This window comes from Eublepharis macularius, chromosome 12 (assembly GCF_028583425.1).
Source record: "Eublepharis macularius isolate TG4126 chromosome 12, MPM_Emac_v1.0, whole genome shotgun sequence".
Taxonomy (NCBI): domain Eukaryota; kingdom Metazoa; phylum Chordata; class Lepidosauria; order Squamata; family Eublepharidae; genus Eublepharis; species Eublepharis macularius.
This window is the reverse complement of record NC_072801.1, coordinates 79,065,611-79,083,189: the sequence shown is the minus strand read 5'-3', so window position 1 is coordinate 79,083,189 and position 17,579 is coordinate 79,065,611. Positions and strand designations below refer to the sequence as shown.

Genomic DNA, 17,579 nt, shown 5'->3' with positions numbered 1-17,579 from the left:
TATTGAGAAAAAACTGTCAATGTGAGTAACTCTGAGCATGTGCTGAGTGCTTTACTTGCTCACCACTATCCTGCACCAACAGGCCTGAGTTCGCAGGGAGGGTCTTGCAGCCTTCAGGTAGGAATCACCAGCGCTCAACCCTGGGACCTGGCTTCAGCATCTAGACTCAGTCCCAGAATATATTAAGTAATAAACGGAGACGTGGGCCTGGCCTGTGGAGAGCTGAGTTCCGATCCTGCTTGCCATAAACTGACATGGCATCTTAGGATATGTGACTCAGGGGCTTGTGTGTAAACAATACAAACAACCTCACAGGTTTCTCATGAAGGGAGGGGGGAGTCCAGGATTCTGGACTCTTGACAGTTTTTTAACTGCAAAACTCTAAAGGAAACAACCTGGAAAGGCTCTCTGTACATGCTCAGATTCTCTTCCTTGTTACTACTGCTTTACAGATTCCAGCATTGAAACCTGAGTAAAGCTTAACACCGAAAAAGAGAGTAGCCAGCCAGGCTCAAGGATACCCCAAAGCCTCCTCTTCGGGGGGGGGGGGTGACAGACCCCCCCCAGCTCAGAGGCCCCTCCCTCCCTCCCTCCTTTTGCTCTCATTCTTCGGAGATTCATTGCCAAGCAGAAACAGAGCTTTGCAAGCTTCTTGTGTGTATCACTTTGTATTATTATTTTTGTTGTTGTTGTTATCATTGTCATTATTTATAGTCTGCCTTTCCCACTGAGCTCTAAGGCAGTTTACACAGTGCCGGTGAAAATAAAATATAATCGATAGGACACTCACGGGCAAAGTACAATAATTAACGACAGTTAAGACTGTGGAGAAACGCCCTTTTTGGTTTGTGGATTTAACTTTCTATGGGCTGCAGAGGGGAGGGGCCAGCTCCGGAGCAGAATTTGAGAGAGAGAGAGAGAGAGAGAGAGAGAGAGAGAGAGAGTGGGTTGGGGAGGAAGTGGACAGGGGGTGGCTGGGGAGGGGAGGGGCAGATGGCTCTGAGGGGAGAGGGAGATCTAATGTGACCCCCAAGTACCAAAGTATTGGGACTGCCCTACACAACATCTCTCTAGGGCAGAAGGGAGATAGAGTAGGGGTTTCTTTTTATGTTGTATTATTCCTTCCCTTCACTGTATATTGGCCTGTGTATAGTTAGAAGTTAAATAAATGAGTTTTGGAATTTATGAAGGAAGAAAGCTCTTCTGTTCCACACAGTCCCCCAACCGCTTGGGCCCACTAGAGAGGAGGGAGGTTAGGAGGTTGTCCCGCCTAACCAGGACCCCATACAGGGACAGTGGGGGCAGCAACTACCTGGAGACAGGAAAGTGAGACAGCCCCTTCAGGTGCCCTGCCAGAGGCAGAAAGGGAGGGGTAGGCAGAGTGGGGTCTACCAGTGGGAGGAAAGGCCCCAATTTGCCACAAAGACATTCAGGAAACAGAGAGGCAAAATTTTAAACAAGCATAAAGCAGAGCCTGGAGACGAAATCTCTTGTTTTATTGCCCTGCTTTCCAGCGTTGCAGTTCGACTCTGCGGCGCGGCAGCGTCGCCGGCTTTGCTAATTCACCTTTCTTCGCTGTTTTATTCTGTTCTCTTTGACTGCGCGCTCCCCCTTGAGAGAAAGGCGGACTGCAAAGCCAACCGAGGCCGCTCCGGAGTCTGCCTGGTCCCTTGCGAGGCGACCACGCGAATGAGCCCCGAGGCTGGAAGGGGAGCGAAGGCACCTGCCGGGGGTGCCGCTAGAAGAAGAATGGCAGCAGCTCCCCAGGAAGCGGCGGGTGGCCTCGGGTGGCGCTTTCTGCGCGCCTGCCTGCCTGCCTGCCTGGCCGCCGCCGCCTCCTCCCCTCCGCGGGGCCTGCTTCCACGCCCCGCCCCGCGCGCCAGGCCATAAGTACAGGTGCGCTCACCTGGCGCGCAGGTAGGAGCGCGCGGCGCCATGGCCAACTCGGGCTTGCAGCTGCTGGGCTTCGCGCTGGCCCTGCTGGGCTGGATCGCCACCCTGGTGGCCACCATCATGCCGCAGTGGCAGATGTCCTCCTACGCCGGGGACAACATCATCACGGCCGTGGCCATCTACCAGGGCCTCTGGATGACCTGCGCCTGGCAGAGCACCGGCCAGATCCAGTGCAAGGTCTACGACTCCGTGCTCAACCTCCCCGGTGAGCTGAGCGGGCCGGGGCGCGAGCGGCCGTCGGGGGAGCCGGAGGGCGGCCTGGGGTCGGAAGGGGGTCCCGGGCGAGCTTGGGAAGGGCCGGGCGGGCGGGCGGGCGGGCGGGGGAAATCGCCCCTTTCCAGCCGCGCCAGCCTGGGAAGCGTTTGGAGGGCTGGAGGCGCCTCGGAGGGCCTCCGGCCGGCTGCCCCTTGGCCCCGGGTCACTGATCAACTCCCTCGCCTGCTCAGCGCCGCCGCCCGCACCTGCCGCGGAGGAAGAGGCGCCCTGCAACGCGCCGACGGCCCCTGCCCCCGCCCCCCCCCGCGGCCCCGCCCGGGAATTCGCTGTCGGTGTGGCCTGGCGGGAGGGGGGAGAGGAGAGCTGCCCCCCGCTCGCCCGCCCCGTCGAATGGCTCAGTGCCCCTTCGAGGGGCTCTTTTGGCGAGACGGACTGGAAAGGGGGGGCAACTTCGTTGTAGCTCTTTGGAAGAGCCCCCCCCCGCGCCCTGCCCCGCCCCTTGAGAAAAGCGTCTTGAAACGCCACTTGGCCAGGGGGGCTGTGGAGGGAAACAGGCGGGGGGGGGTCTCTCTCTCCCCTTCCTTGCCTGCTGGCCAAGTTTTCTAAAGGAGGGGGGTCTTCGGTTGCTGGGTCTTCGGTTCCGGGGCCTCCCCGGCCTTCCATAGCGGCCGCCTCCGAGCGAGCCCGGTGTAGCCGTCGGGGGGGAGGGACTTGACCAGAGACGCGGTTCCAGTTCCCGAAAGATTCGTCTTCGTGGCTGCGCCGCCATTCGGACTAAGGCAGATGCCGGAACGCGCGCCCGGCCGCGTCTCTCGCCCCTCCCCGTCGCGCCCGTGTGCCTTGCAGCGCTCGAGTCAGACGTGCGCCGGGAGTTCCGTGTCGAGGACGCCACCCTGGCTAAGCGGCGCGACGGGGCGGGCGGCCCTCCCTTGGGCAAGGGGAAACCCGCGGTTTTGCCGTCGCCTTAAGCGGCCCGGCTGGCCCTCCTTCTCCAAACAGAGCGGGCAGCGCCGCTTCCTCCCTAAGCCCGCTAAGCCGGGATTGCTCCGGCCCCTCCCGGCTTCCCCCTTCGTCTCCGCCTGGGGCCGCCCTTTCCCCCCTCCGACTGCCCGGGCCGGTTGGGCCACTTGCTTCGGCTCTCCTCCCTCCCTGCCCCGTCGAGCCACGCCTGCCGGCGAAGGCTGACAAAGGCCAGCCCCCGGGCTCTTCGGGAGCCTCTCCCGGGAGGCGATCGTGGGCGGGAGGCGTCCCGGGCCCTTGGGACCTCTGTTTCCGAGGAGCCTGCAGGGGGCTGTGAGGTGGCCTTGGGATGCCCAGCTGTCCTGAGTAACCACCCCAGATGAAGGGCTAGCCTACTTCCTCCAGCGCTCAAAGCCCCAAATTATTATGGATTTCATGTTTTTGTGATTTTAATGTATTTTTTAATGTTGTTAGCTGCCCTGAGCCCATCTGTGGGGAGGGCGGGGTATAAATCGAATAAAATAAATAAATAATGAAAGGGGCTGGGGTGGGAGCCTGCCCTGAGCTTGCAGCTCCTGACCTGAGACTCCCCCCCCTGCCCCCATGCCAGATGCCCAAGGGCTGTCTGTGACCTCTGATGCAGAGGAGATAGCCGTGTTAGTCTGTAGTAGCAAAATCAAAAAGAGTCCAGTAGCACCTTTAAGATTAACCAACTTTATCGTAGCATAAGCTTTCGAGAATCACGTTCTCTTCTGCCCTCCATGCATCTGACGAAGAGAACTGTGATTCTCGAAAGCTTATGCTACGATAAAGTTGGTTAATCTTAAAGGTGCTACTGGACTCTTTTTGAGTGAGCCAAGCATTCTGCAGGTGCTCAGAGGCACCCTGCTCTGTTGGCCTTGACCACTCCCTGGGACTGAGCTTTGGCTTAAAGGAGGCCTTGGCTTCCAAAGCAGGAGACCTGATGAGTAAGCAAGCCTGAGCCCCCGGCAGGTCTTCATTCTCCCCAACCCACCAGGTTGTGTCCTAAGAACCCAGGAGTCCTGCTTCCGCATGCGGTTCCCACCCTTGTTCTCCCCCAGCTGTTGGACCCCTACCCCTGCCAATGGGCTGCTGGGAGACCAGGGCGGTTGCTTTGTTGCTTGCAATTAGGGGGTGAGTTGTCTTGTTATATTTTTCTAAGGCTCAAAGTTTGTCACTCAAAATGGCTGGGTGGGGCCCCTCTTGGCTTTGAAAGAGAGGCCCTGTTGAAAAGGGCTTCAGCCAGAAAAGCACAAACGCCCACAGGACTTTGGGTTTTGCACTGAAAAAAGGAAAGAAATTGCGCGCACCAATGTAACAACCCAAGGTCTGAGTCTTCTGGAATAGAGAAGCGGCTGGTGGTGGTGGTGGAGTGTTCCTGAGAAGGAAGTATATGAGAACAGGCCCAGGCCGCAGGGCCGCCAAGACTGGCTGTTCAGGGAAAGGGAAGTCTGGGGAGTTACAGGAAGGAGGAAAGAGAGGCTGCGACCCAGGATCCCTAGGAAAGGATTGCCTCTGGCTTCTTCAGCTGTGCTTCCCAGTGCTTAGCACACAGTGGAAGGAAGTTCACGCTAGGAGTTAGAGCAGAGGGCCCCTGAGAGCCCACTCCTCTCCTCCTGGGTCTTTGGCGGAGGGAACGGAACTGGTTAACTGAAGGGGGAGCCGAGTGCCTGGAAGTTCAGTCCAGTGGGCTGCGGGTGCGGGGCTAGCTGTGAGCGGAGGCCTTAGCTGTGCCCGGCTCTGTTTATAAAGCCCAGGCGCACACCCTGATAGCCTATCGCCTTTTCATTATTTGAGAAAACAAACTCAGTTTGCCAGCAGCTCAAGAGTAACCACAGGGGTCACAGGGAGCGGGGCTTGTGGGAGGAAGGTGGAGAGTGCGGCGGGTTAATAGCCGTACAGTGACATCCTAAACAGATTTCAGTGGGCTTAGACTGGATCACTCTCTTTAGGAAAATAAATCCGGAGGAGTTAGCCGTGTTTAGCCTGTAGCTGCAAAATAGTAAAGAGCCCTGCAGCACCTTTAAAGACTAACCAACTTTATTATTGTAGCATAAGCTTTTGAGAACCACAGCTCTCCTCGTGCGTCTGACGAAGAGAGCTGTGGTTCTCTTTAGGGTTTCACTGTTAGTTGCCGGCTGCCTTTTAATTCTATGGTGGGACCAAAATGTTGGCTGCCCATTTCACAGATAATCATCAGACTGTGGAGAGCTGGGCCCGGATGCCCTCTGAAGGGAAAGGGGTTCTGGGGCATGAGACTGGGCTGCTTGGAGCTGCAGTCTCTGGGCAGACTGTGGCAGTTTCCCCTTAAAAGGGCCCCCCAGGGGTCATGGCTCCTAGCTGTTTGCATTTCTCCTTCACAAATCCAGCTCCCTCTTCCTGATTTAGCCACTAGGTTCTTCTTCCCTCCCTCCCTCCCTCCCTCCCTCCCTCCCTGAACTCTGTCCACTCAGCCCCGGTTTCAGCGAAACTGGCTCGGCGGCTCTTTGTTCGACTGCTTTGGCTGTGTCTGTTGTGCCTCAGCGCTCACTTGGGCACACACCTGTCCTTGGGGGGGGGGGTGATGTCAGCTCTGTTTCTATGGGGAATGATGGGAGAGGGCGGGGCGGGGCAGGAGTCGGTCTCGATCAGTCACGCAACCCAGCCTCCCTTTCCAAAGAGGGAGATTTCCGAGCCCTTTCATCTCTCCCTCCCCCGCCTCCTCCTGGTCCGGCCATCCAAATATTCCTTAGGAAGATCAGCCCGGCCTGCTCGGTGTGTCCCGGATTGCTCATTCCTGGAAATTCCGCGGGGTGCATTTTCAGGCGCAAAACGCAGTATTTTTATTTATTTATTTTATCATATTTATATTCCGCCCTCCCCGCAAGCAGGCTCAGGGCGGATAGTGTAGCTCTCCCTAAGATGTTTGGGTCAAACGAAGAGCTGTTGATGGACCCCTCCCCAAGGAGGGGGATGTGTGGCAAAGTTGAAGTTCAAGGTTGCTTCTTTATTGTAGCATAAGCTTGCAAGAACAACAGCTCTTTTTATCAGATGCATCTGACAAATAGAGCTGCGGTTCTTGAAAGCTTATGCTAAAGTGAAGTTGGTTAGTCTTAAAGGTGCCCCCAGCCCCCCCCTCCTGCCATTACCGGCCCAGTCACCACCTCCTCCCAGAAGTGACCTCTGGAGACCCATTTCCCTGCTGGCTCGGCGAAGAGTTAACTGGGTGTGGCTCTATAGCTCCTGCTGGCAAAGGGCTCCCTTTAGACTTTGTATCCTCTCCTACCTGGCCAGGTTGTCTTTGGAAGGGAGCCAAAGGAGGAAACTGAACGATGATCTTGAACAACATTTCCCCACCGAGGGCAGGAAACCGTGTTGGGGAGGTGGCGGCGGCGGCAGAGGCGGAACGGATGTCCCACCGGGGACTTTCCTGATTCTAAGGGCTAGTCCATGGGTGGGGGGAGGCACATAGCAGGCAACAATATTTCACCTGCTATGTTCTGGAAGAAGCTTAGAGTGGAGGTGAAGGATGTGGCTTTGTTCTGAAGTTTCCTGATGCTGCCAAGGAAACGGGAGGAGTCGGCCGCGTTAGTCTGTAGCTGCAAAACAGTAAAGAGTCCAGTAGCACCTTTAAGACTAACCAACTTTATTGTAGCATAAGCTTTCGAGAACCACAGCTCTTGTTGTCAGATGCAACCGTCAGGTTGCATCTGACAACAAGAGCTGTGGTTCTCGAAAGCTTATGCTACAATAAAGTTGCATCTGACGAAGAGAGCTGTGGTTCTCGAAAGCTTATGCTACAATAAAGTTGCATCTGACGAAGAGAGCTGTGGTTCTCGAAAGCTTATGCTACAATAAAGTTGCATCTGACGAAGAGAGCTGTGGTTCTCGAAAGCTTATGCTACAATAAAGTTGCATCTGACGAAGAGAGCTGTGGTTCTCGAAAGCTTATGCTACAATAAAGTTGGCTAGTCTTAAAGGTGCTACTGGACTTTTTACTATCAAGGAAACAAGAGAAGCAAATCCCCCAGAGTGGGTGTTAAGTTGCCAGTCTGGAGCATGTTTGAGCCCCACCCCTGATTCCGTTACGGACTGCTCCCCACTCCAACTTGGACATTTTCCTGCACCTTATGTGCCGTGCTCCAGTTTATCCAAACATCAACCCTGTTAGGTAGGCCCAATGAATCCAGCCTCTACATTAGAAGCCTTGCATTCACCTGCAGAAAAGACGAACAAGAATAAATGCCAACAGGCACCACTTATTTAGAAAGTCCCAGAGATGGGGAAGGCGATATATCCCCGTGCCAGTGGTTGGGTGCTGTGAGCGAGCAATAGTGGGTGGCTGAAGATCATTTAGAGCTGCCTTGCCGGGTCAGGCCAGAGGCTCTGCAAACCCAGTTCTCTGTCTCCAACAGGAGTCAGCCCCAGTGTCTTGATGTTCACCCCCTCCTGCTTGACCAGCAGCAGGTGACCAGAAGTGTGATATGCATCCTCTAGACACGAACGTTCTGTTTATTTGCTCACCTGGCCTTTGATGTGCTGCGTAAAATTGTCTAATTTCTGTGTGAGAGGCTATCTGAGCAGAAAGTGGCAATGAGTTCTAGAGGTGAACTGCTTTGAGGGAAGAATTCCTTTCAGTGGGTAACCCAGAGTTCTTGCGTTTGGAAGTAGTGATTTAATTTCTCCCTGTTTTATTCAGCCACGCTGTCCATAATTCTGCAGTCACCTACCCGTCCCCCACCCTTGGAGGAAAAAAAAAACAGATTTACACATCTGCTCTTAGGAATACTTTGGATAAAGGATAGCTGGACTTAAGAGAAGGAGAGGCCCTGTGAACCTGCAGTTAGAACGTTGCTGCCAGGAAAATGGAATCTCTGGCTGCAGAGCAATAGGGAAGCAAGAGAGGCCGCAAGCCAGCGCTCCTGGCTTCTCTGGAAGGGAAGTGGGCCGTGGTGTCTTATGCAAGGCACGCTGGGAGCCAGGACTGTGGGGCTCCCGGCCTGTCTGTCTTCTGACCTTCTCCTCCGCCTCTCTTGCAGGCTCCCTCCAAGCCACGCGGGCTCTCATGGTGGTCTCCATCGTCCTGGGGGTGGTCGGCATGGGCATTGCTACCATGGGCATGAAGTGCACCCGCTGCGGGGGGGACAACAAGGTCACGAAGGCTCGGATCGCCATGACGGGAGGCATCGTCTTCCTCGTTGGAGGTGAGCAAGAATCAGTCCGAAGCCAGGTGTTGGCTCTGGCTCATCTTCCTGGTGGACGGCTGGGGGATGCCTTAGGCAAGACAGCTGAGTGACCCCTATGTGTGTGTGTGGGGGGGGGTCTGGAGGGTGGGCTTTGGGGTTATAGTGCTGGAAGGTATCAGTTGCCCCCAAAGTAGCCCCAGTGGTCTTAATGGAGCCAGGTCCCTTCTTGCTTTGTGAATTACTTCCTTGCCTGGCTGCTCTTCAAAGCTCCACCCTTCTCGGCAGGCCAATTAGCTGCTTGAGTCGGTAAATATCCCTTTCCACCTCTGCAAACATCTTAACAGCTGCAGGGCACCTTCTGCTCCACAGAGCATCCTTCACTGGTGCTTTAGGGTCAGAAGTGGAGGAGATTCACCTGGCTGGCTGGACGCTGAAGGACGCGCTCCTCACATTTGCCCAAAGGAGGCTGTTGTTGATGAGGGGCAGAAAATTGCAGCTGTCTTGGGGGGAGTCTGCAGTTCTGATGGGGCTAATGAAACCGAAGTGCTTGGTAGAATTGCTCGGGCTGGTTGCCCAGCCAAGTCCCCCAAGCGGCTGCTTTGGGTGGCAGGATCTGTGGACCAGCCTCCTGACTCTGGGCAGCGCAAGGCAAGAGCCCAGATTCCCAGAGCTGCAGAGAAGGTGTGGGGAAATGGGGTGTGGAGCAGTCTTCAGCCTTGATCTCTCTCTTTGCAGGTTTGGCATCCCTCGTTGCGTGCTCCTGGTATGGACACCAGATTGTGACCGATTTTTACAGCCCCTTGGTGCCCGTCAATTCCAAGTGAGTTCTCTGAGAGGAAGAAGATGGGGGGAGGGGGGTGTATGGCTAGAGGAGAGCTGTGGGAAGAAGTGGGGCGGGAGGTGGAACAAACAGGACGCCTCTTCCCACCCCGGTGGGTGCCAAATCCCACAAGCTCTAGCCACCGCCTGAAGCCCTTTGCTGCAGCCAGTCTGGCCAATCTCCCACCCATCTGTCCAATTTCCTTTGCTGTTTCCCAGCCTGCTCAGGCGCCGGCTGCTTCCTCTGCCTTTTTGGGTTTCCCAGAGGCCATCCCTGGCTCTCCTTCTCCCTGCGTCTTATCCCCATTCGCTGCCCCTTTGCAAGCAGCCCGATGGGCCCCAACTCCTCCTCACCTTCCCTGGAACTCTGCTGCCCTCCCATTCGCAAGCATCTCCCACTGCCCCTGGCCTGATTTTTTAATTTTATTTTATCTGTAGTCCACTCTCCTGCATATGAGACCAGAAGCACCTTTAAGACTAACCAACTTGACTGTAGTATAAGCTTTCGAGAACCACAGCTCTCTTCATCAGATGCATCTGACGAAGAGAGCTGTGGTTCTCGAAAGCTTATGCTGCAGTCAAGTTGGTTAGTCTTAAAGGTGCTGCTGGACTCTTTTCTCTTTTGCTGCTACAGACTAACACGGCCAGCTCCTCTGGATCCTGTCCTGCATATGGGCTCAGATGCCCCCTCCTGCCCCTTCCTCCAGCCTTGAGGTCCGTCCCCTAGGCCTGTGCTGCACCCCTCTCTGCCTGGCTCTGCTGCTTCCTCTCTGGCGAGGCCCCTGCCTTCCTCCTGACCACGGAGACTCCCTGCTCTTTTTCCCGACTTTCCTCTTCCCCGGCCACCCCCATTGCCCTTGTTCACCACTGCTTGCTCTCCCCCTTTCCAGGGCTCTGCCTCTCACTCCTTCCTTGACCTGCCACCCCCTTTTGCAGGAGCCCTGCTCCTAGGCTTGTCGGCAGGCCTGGGGAAATCATGCCCTGCTCCTTTACAGGCAGCTGAAGCTTTGCATGGCATGGGGGTAAATCACATCTCTTGGTGAACACCATCCCGTTACGCCTCTGTTAAAGGGCTTTTTTTTTGTCTCCTGGCCGCTCGCCACCCTGCTTGCTCCGGCATCTCCTCCGTTGCTCTTGTGCCTCGGCCTCAGGGAGCTTTTCCCCCCACTAATCTCCAGCGCTGAATTCTGCTTTCCATTTGTGATCTTCTGCCCAAGGCCTGGAAGGGGCCGTCCTCTCCCCCTGGCTTGAATGTCGACCTGCTTGGGTCTTGGCTCCTTCCGCCTGCTTTTCCACCTTCTGCTTCTCGGGTCTTCTCATGGCCAGATCGCAAGAGTGGTGCTTCGGCCTGGCCCTCTCTGCCCCCTTGGAGCCAGTGGCTCACCTTTTCCTACCCTAGGCTTTAACCCAGCAGAGCAAACTAGCTAGCAGAAGGATCGCTTTAGGGAGGTCACCGTCTTGGTCTGCAGCGAAACGGAGTCCCGTGCCACTGGATTTGAGCCCAGCTAGCAGAAGGCTCATTCGACCTTTCCGTCGGGGAGCAGGAGCTCCTCCTCTGCCTCCCCCCATAGGGTTGCTCTGTGCTTTGTTCTGGGTCCCCCTGCTTTCTCTCTACCCCACGGGTGGCTCCATCAGCACCTGTTGCTCTGTGCCGCTTACACGCCGGGGCACCAGGCTGTGCCTGCCTCAACCTCTCTTCTCCCTTCCAGGCCCACGTGTCCACCTGTCTGCCTAAGATCTCTTCCCAGGCACTGAGCTTGCCAAGTCCCAGGTGGGACTCCTTCCCTGCCCTCCCAAGCCCCCCTTTCTTGGAACTGCTCTCTGCACCCAGTGGTATCTTCTCCTTAAAGCCCTCCTTCCCACCAGGGCTGGTTCAGGGCATTTTGTCACCCCAAGCCAGGCACATCCATCCTTCCTGGACCTCTGCTCCCACTGGCTGGGTTCATGCTGAGCCCCTGCTGTGTTTCCCTTGGTGCCAGCAGGTGGCATCTGGCCAAGAAGGGATGCCCACATTGTCTTGGAGGCTGCTGGTGGCTGTGAGCAAGCCCAGCCCTGCCCCTGGCAGCCTCCTCACTGTATGGCATAGTGGTTAGGATCCAGGATACCTGGGTTTAATCCCCGCTCTGCCACAGAGGTGGCTTTCTGGCTGACCTTGGACCAGATGCCCACACTCAGCCTCACCTTTCTCATAGGGTCGTTGGCAGGATAAAATGGAGGAGAGGAGGAGGGTCTTAAATTGCTTTGGGTCCTCACTGGGGGGAAAGGCAGGGTAAAAACGAAGTAACACACCTGCTTTGGTGGCTCAGTGAGAAAACCAGTCCTGCTCTCACCTGCGTGCTCTGCTTTAGCTTGTATCCTCCTTGGAGGCAGAGACCTGGGTAGCCTTTCAGTGAGGCTGCAAGGCATTGTGGGTGCTGATGGCACAGCTAATGATACTTCTGGGGCCTGCTGGCACTGCATATTGAAAACAGTGTCAACTTAGCTTGGCCCCCACAACTCTTGGCAATGCTCGTTTTGTTGTTGTGCTCATGGTTTTTTCAGGATCCTTCACACTTTTATTCCTGCCTGAATTTATCCAGGATTCCCTGGCAGGCCAGTTAAAAATGCCTTTCAGCTGCCAAGCTTTTAACATTTTGTTTGGTGTGACTCATCCTCTCTCAGGTTTTGTGCCTGTGCTATGATTTTATTCTATTTACCTTGGATTGTCCTGCTCGTTCATTTTTAACTGAAGGTATTTTTTAAAAATCTGCTTTGATTTTGGGCTTTACGCACCACCAACCACTGTTTTGTCTGCATTTAAAAAAAAAAAACTTGCTTGACTGTTTTGTTACAGTTGGTTTAACTCTGAGAATCTTCCGATTTTGAGGCATAGGATTAAAATAACAAAACGAACACCTTAGCGACTGGTTTAGACTTGGAATGCAGATCTAGTCCTTGACGTGGGTGCAACCTTGGCAAAGATCCTGTCTTCTCCGTAGCCTCCCACATCTTGTCATTCTTTCCCGAAGGAACACATTACACCATGTTCAGGATCCCACCTCCGTTTTTTCTCCACCCGAGAAGACTTTAATCTACCTACTTTGTCAGCCTAGAGATCACCCCATACCAAATCCACAATGGCCGCATTTTAGCACTCGACAGCAGGCCACACCACAGATTTCTATACTGGTTCCCAATATGGGGGTCGGGGGGCTTTTGAGCTGTTCTGGCACCTCAGTTTATCTCGTTTTCTTTTTCAGGTATGAGTTTGGAGCTGCCATTTTCATTGGCTGGGCTGGTGCTGCGTTGGTTATATTGGGAGGGAGCCTCCTCTCTTGTTCCTGTCCTGGGAAGACAGGCTATGGCCGCCAGTATCCCCAGGGCAAACCAATCTCCAAGCCTCCCAGTAACAGAGAATATGTCTAAGCCTGTTTCGAAGCAGAGGCGCACGCCAGTCCTGCGACTCATCCCTGCCCACACCTGGGATGCGACAGACCTCCCCCGACCCGCCTTCCCGTCGTGGGAGTTCTGGACCCTGCGATGACGACGTTGGCCCCATCAGAGACATTTTTAATAGCCTTCGTTTTACACTCAGTTTTTTTCCAGATGAGTTTTTAAACCTTTTGCAGTTTTCTAGGGAATACCAATGTAATTTTTACCAGTGTAATTTTTATTAAGGGATTGGTTCTGCATGTACAGAGCCAATCGCCGCTCATCAGTGTGTGGGAGAATCACACAACCTAACTTTTTTCTTGGCTGAAAGGAAGGGGAGCTTAGTTTTCTTGAAGGGGGGGGTGGTCTGTGCTGTCCTCAGGTTTAGGATGTATTGCCCCCCCCCAAAAAAAGAGAATTGATTCAAGATTCAAATAATTTACTCAGGAGTAAGGGGAACCATGACAGACTTAAGGCACAGGATTATGGATCAATAATCTTTTTTGCAAGGGCTTTAACGTATGCCAGTCTCGAAGGACAGGTAGATTAGAGAATGGGACATTATCAAGTGGTGGAAAGCCATTTAGTACTAGCAAGCTCAACACCGAAGTGTGGTGTTAGGGGCCCCCCTGAGTGTGTTTACAAAGTGATCCATTGCAGGGCATTTATTTTGGAGGGAATGGATACAGACCGATGGTAGAATCCTAAAAAATACATATGTTTTCCCCCTGGGGCATTAATCTGGGAGGGGGGAGAGCAGATAGGAATAGGTATCAGTGAGGGGAGGATAGAGCGACATTCATTTGGGGGGAAGACATGTATGATTTGAGGGGAGCAGGAGAGATCAGCCCCATAAGCAGTTGAATTTTCTGTGGCATTAAATACCGAGTCTGAGCCTCAATGTTGACAATTTGCACTGTCAAAAGACCCTTCTGCCGAGGAGCGTGTGCACACGTGCGGTGCCTTGGTTTGCAGAGGTTCTGATGAAAACCAGCCTGCAAATGATAGGCCATCTAATTCAAAATGAGGTTTTCAGGAACAATCTCTTTGCTTCGTCTCTTAATGACGGCTCCAAACGCCCAAACCTCTGCACCACCAAAGTGTGCCGAGACCTGTCTGCATTCAGAAATATCCGGCTTCCTGAACTTAAATATTTTTTCATTGTTCGTGGATGAGGAGGTAGGAAAGGGTTAGCGTTTCACCTTTGCTTTCATGGCCAAGAAGGGAGGTGCTCCTAGAGCAACATGTTGCCTTATTTAAAGCGCTGTGACTCACTAGGGCTGAGTTGTGTGTGTGTTAGTGTTTTTTTAATTGTCTCTGTGATGCTGGGACCTGATTTTTTTTTGTACATAATAAATACTGTTTTTGAGAAAGGTGTCTTTGACTGCTGCCCCTCTCTTCTTCACGCGTAAAAATAAAGAGGTATCTTTTCTACCTGTGTGAGGCTGGCTGGGAGGGGGGGAGGGGAAAGGCCTGGGACCCGCAGGCTCGGTTGGAAGTCTCGGGCCTTTTTCTGGGAAAAGAGGTGGTGGAACTCAGTGGGTTGCCAGCACAGGGGGCAACTCTTGGAGGGAGGTAGTGCCCCTGGCGCGTGCACAAAGTGTGTGCACGCTCCCAGGACCGCACAATGACGTCACTTTTGGGTCAGCTGGAAGGGGGGGGAGTTTTTAAAAGTTTAAATCACCCTTGGCGAAAATGGTCACATGGCTGGTGGCCCCACCCCCTGATCTCCAGACAGAGGGGAGTTTAGATTGCCCTTTGCGCTCCTCTAGTGGCGTGGAGGGCAATCTAAAGTCCCCTCTGTCTGGAGATCAGGGGGCGGGGCCACTGGCCATGTGACCATTTTCAAAAGGAACTCCGTTCCACTTCGTTCCAGCTGAAAAAAAGCCCTGGGAAGTCTTCCAGAGAGTTAACACACAGGCCTTGTTCACACATGCAGAGAATGAAGTGGTGGAAGAGACTGCACCACTTCCGACTGCAAAATTCCAGCACCCTCTAGAAGTCTTTGGGAAATATTGCTAAGAGATCTGGTCTACGCTTTGAATAAGACTCAGCTCTGCAAATACCAAAAAACACCTAATACCTTTACATTAAGACCAAGCAAAAGAGTGTGCAAGCTTCCGAGTTTGCCAGAACTCCTCATCTGACTGGCTGTTAAAGGGAGGAAGGAGGAAAGATGTCTGTGGCCATGATCTGGAGGCCTCGTCTGGTAAGCATCCTATTTGGAAGAGATCCAGAGGAGTTAGCATCTGACGAAGAGAGCTGTGGTTCTCGAAAGCTTATGCCTCCATAAAGTTGGTTAGTCTTAAAGGAGCTACTGGACTCTTTGCTATTTAGAAGAAGGTCTGAGGGGGTCTGCAGACTCAAAATGGGGCTGGTGTCAGGATGTACCAGTGGCCTTTTGGGAGGAATAAACAAAAAGGAAGCATCCTGCTACGAACTCAGTAGAGAGAGAGGCTGTCTGTTTCTAGCGCAGGGTTTCTTTTTGCACAAAGAGCTCTTTTTACTACTGGGCAGTGTTAAGAACATGCTCTTCCACCTGCGGTCTCAAAGGCAAGTCTGTTCCCCCACCTCACTCCCTTGCAGCTGTGAACCAGAGAGCCTGCCAGGCTCCAGGCCCGTCCCTTTCAGAGTGTATCTGGGGCAGAACATGGTGTAGTGTAGGGGTGCCCAACATGGCACCCACAATGCCTGCTGGCACTTTCCCTGGTGCCTGCCAAGTGTTTTGAGAAAGTAGGTGGGGCCAGGTGGGGCTTTTTCAGTTATTGTTTGTAGTATATTGTGTACAGTGGCTTTATGTAAAGAACTTTGCCTGTTCAAATATTCTCAAAACGTGGTTGGACTTGATTCTGACCAAACAGGATCGGGCTGCACGGCTAAAATGTTTAACACACCTAACTGGAACTTCTATTGAACTCGTCAGATCGTTCCAGTTTTAATATAGTTATAATTCTTGATAACATTGCCACATCAAATTTCGTTCACTTTTTAAAAAATAATTTACGTTTGTATCAGAACCAGGCCAGAATCCTCTTACGGGCGCTCAGAGCTCTTGCCAGCCCTTCAGCACTGTCTTGTTACGAATAACTGTGCAGGTGGAAAACACCTGGGCTCCTCACCTAGGTAGCTCGGGAGAGCCTGATCTCATCAGATCTCAGAAACTAAGTAGGGTTGGTCTTGGTCAGTAGTGGGATGGGAGACCTCCAATGAAGGCCAGGGCTGCAGAGGCAGGCAATGGCAAGCCACCTCTGCCTCTTGCCATGAAAACCCCACCAGGTGTAGCCATAAGCTATGACTTGAGGGCACTTTCTACCCTCGTGTAAAGGAGATAATGAAAAAACATTTTTTTTCCTTTTGAGTAAGTGTATTAGATGCCTGCAAAATGAAGACGGATACTGCCATATTAGGGTTTCTTAGCTAGTTCAATATACTTATTTTCTATATAGGCAAAAAAAAAAAAATCAAATGTTAATTTTAAAAGGCATCCTATTAAACAGAACCTCTACCTGAAATGCTGAAGACCTCCTATCCAGGTTATGCATCACCACCCGCCGTAATAATAACACTTTGTAAACCACTCTGAGTGGGCATTAAGTTGTCCTGAAGGGCGGTATATAAATCGAATGTTATTATTATGTTATTAATGTTTGGTGGTTGGCTTTGCCTCCCGTGGCAGCCATTTTGTGGTTGCCCCCAACACCCAGAGTCAGGATTCCAAAGGTTCCCTCAGGCTGAAAAAGGTTGGTTGCCCCCTGGTGTGCTCAGAGAAGCCCCTGACAAGAAGTGCTGGCCCAGAACTCCCCCCGCCACATGGGGGTGAGCAAGGGTTCAATTGGAGGAAGCGCCTAATCTTGCTTGCAACTGGTGGCAGCATTCTCCAGATCACACTTATCTGATCCAAGGACTGTAGGTTTGTGGGAAGGGAGAGACATGGGAGTCAGGAAGTGTGTAGCAGTGTGTGTGTGTGTGGGAGGGGGTTTAGATAGAATTCAGCTGTTTGCTTTGCCCCCCCCCCCCCAGAGCTCCAGAGCTGCATGCAGGGGGGGCACTGCGATAGAAGGGGAGCCACTGAACTGGGAGATGCCTGGCTTGGTGTGTGTTTCCACCTTGCTCAAGGGGGAAATGTATCTACAGCAGGGGTCGCCTGCAATCCCTGGAAGACTTTGGTAAAGAATTAGTGTGTGCTGCTCTGCCTCCATGACGGTTGCCAACTCCAGGTTAGAAAATTCCTGGAGATTTGGGGGTGGAGTTTGGAGAGGGCTGGGTTTGCGGATAGGAGGAGCCTCAGCAGGGTATGATGTCATAGAACCCGTCCTCCAGAGGAGCCATTTTCTCCAGGGAAACTGTTCCCTGTACTCTGTAGGTGTCATTCTGGGAGATCTCCAGGCCCCGCATGGAGGGTGGCAACTACTTTTTAAAAAAGTTTTTATTTCATAAGTTTTATACTCTGTACTGCTTGGAGAACAGCCTCACATCTCCGCTCTTCCTAGCCCCTGTTCTGCTTCTAGGTCACAACAAGGGTTTTTTTTAACGGGGGCGGGGGCAGGTCGGGCTCTTTTTCGCCAGCAGTTTGGGTTAAAATGGCGACTCCTGATCTCGGTTCTCGAGAATCGCAGCGCCACCCACTGGCCAGGTTCGGCCACACAGGTAGGTCGCTGCGGATGCCCTGCCGGACTAACAGCGCCCCCTGGTGCCCAGTCGGCGCAGCACGCGGCGTTCCCACGCGGGGAGAGTCCGAGCGCGTCTAGCAAAACAATCGCGCGATCGGCGCTTCCCGAAGCAGTGAATCAGAGGAGTTAGCATCTGAGGAAGAGAGCTGTGATTCTCGAAAGCTTATGCTACAGTAAAGTTGGTTCGTCTTAAAGATGCTGCTGGACTCTTTTCGACTAAGCAATGAAGAGCGGGCCGCTGCGCGCAACCTAAGTTCTGCCCCGCGAAGGCGAGGCCCGCCTCTCTTGGGGCGTTGTTTTTTATTTATTTGCAGCGAGCCTTCTCCGACTCACGTCTAAACTGACAATCGGAGGAAGGGGGGGG

General features: G+C 53.4%; 1 protein-coding gene across 1 annotated transcript; it reads left to right on the top strand.

Moving 5' to 3' along the window:
- Positions 1–1,907: 1,907 nt before the first annotated feature.
- On the top strand, positions 1,908–13,922 carry CLDN7 (claudin 7). The gene is made up of 4 exons (XM_054995214.1): positions 1,908–2,158; positions 8,169–8,333; positions 9,051–9,135; positions 12,374–13,922. Exons 1-4 carry the CDS (start codon positions 1,936–1,938, stop codon positions 12,537–12,539), a joined length of 639 nt encoding a protein of 212 aa, XP_054851189.1. The 5' UTR covers positions 1,908–1,935; the 3' UTR covers positions 12,540–13,922.
- Positions 13,923–17,579: the final 3,657 nt, after the last annotated feature.

Coding starts and splice junctions, on each gene's coding strand:
- CLDN7 (XM_054995214.1), top strand. CDS start 1,936: ATGGCCAACTCGGGCTTGCAGCTGCTGGGCTTCGCGCTGGCCCTGCTG. Junction 2,159..8,168: donor CTCCGTGCTCAACCTCCCCG/GTGAGCTGAGCG, acceptor CCTCTCTTGCAG/GCTCCCTCCAAGCCACGCGG. Junction 8,334..9,050: donor CATCGTCTTCCTCGTTGGAG/GTGAGCAAGAAT, acceptor CTCTCTTTGCAG/GTTTGGCATCCCTCGTTGCG.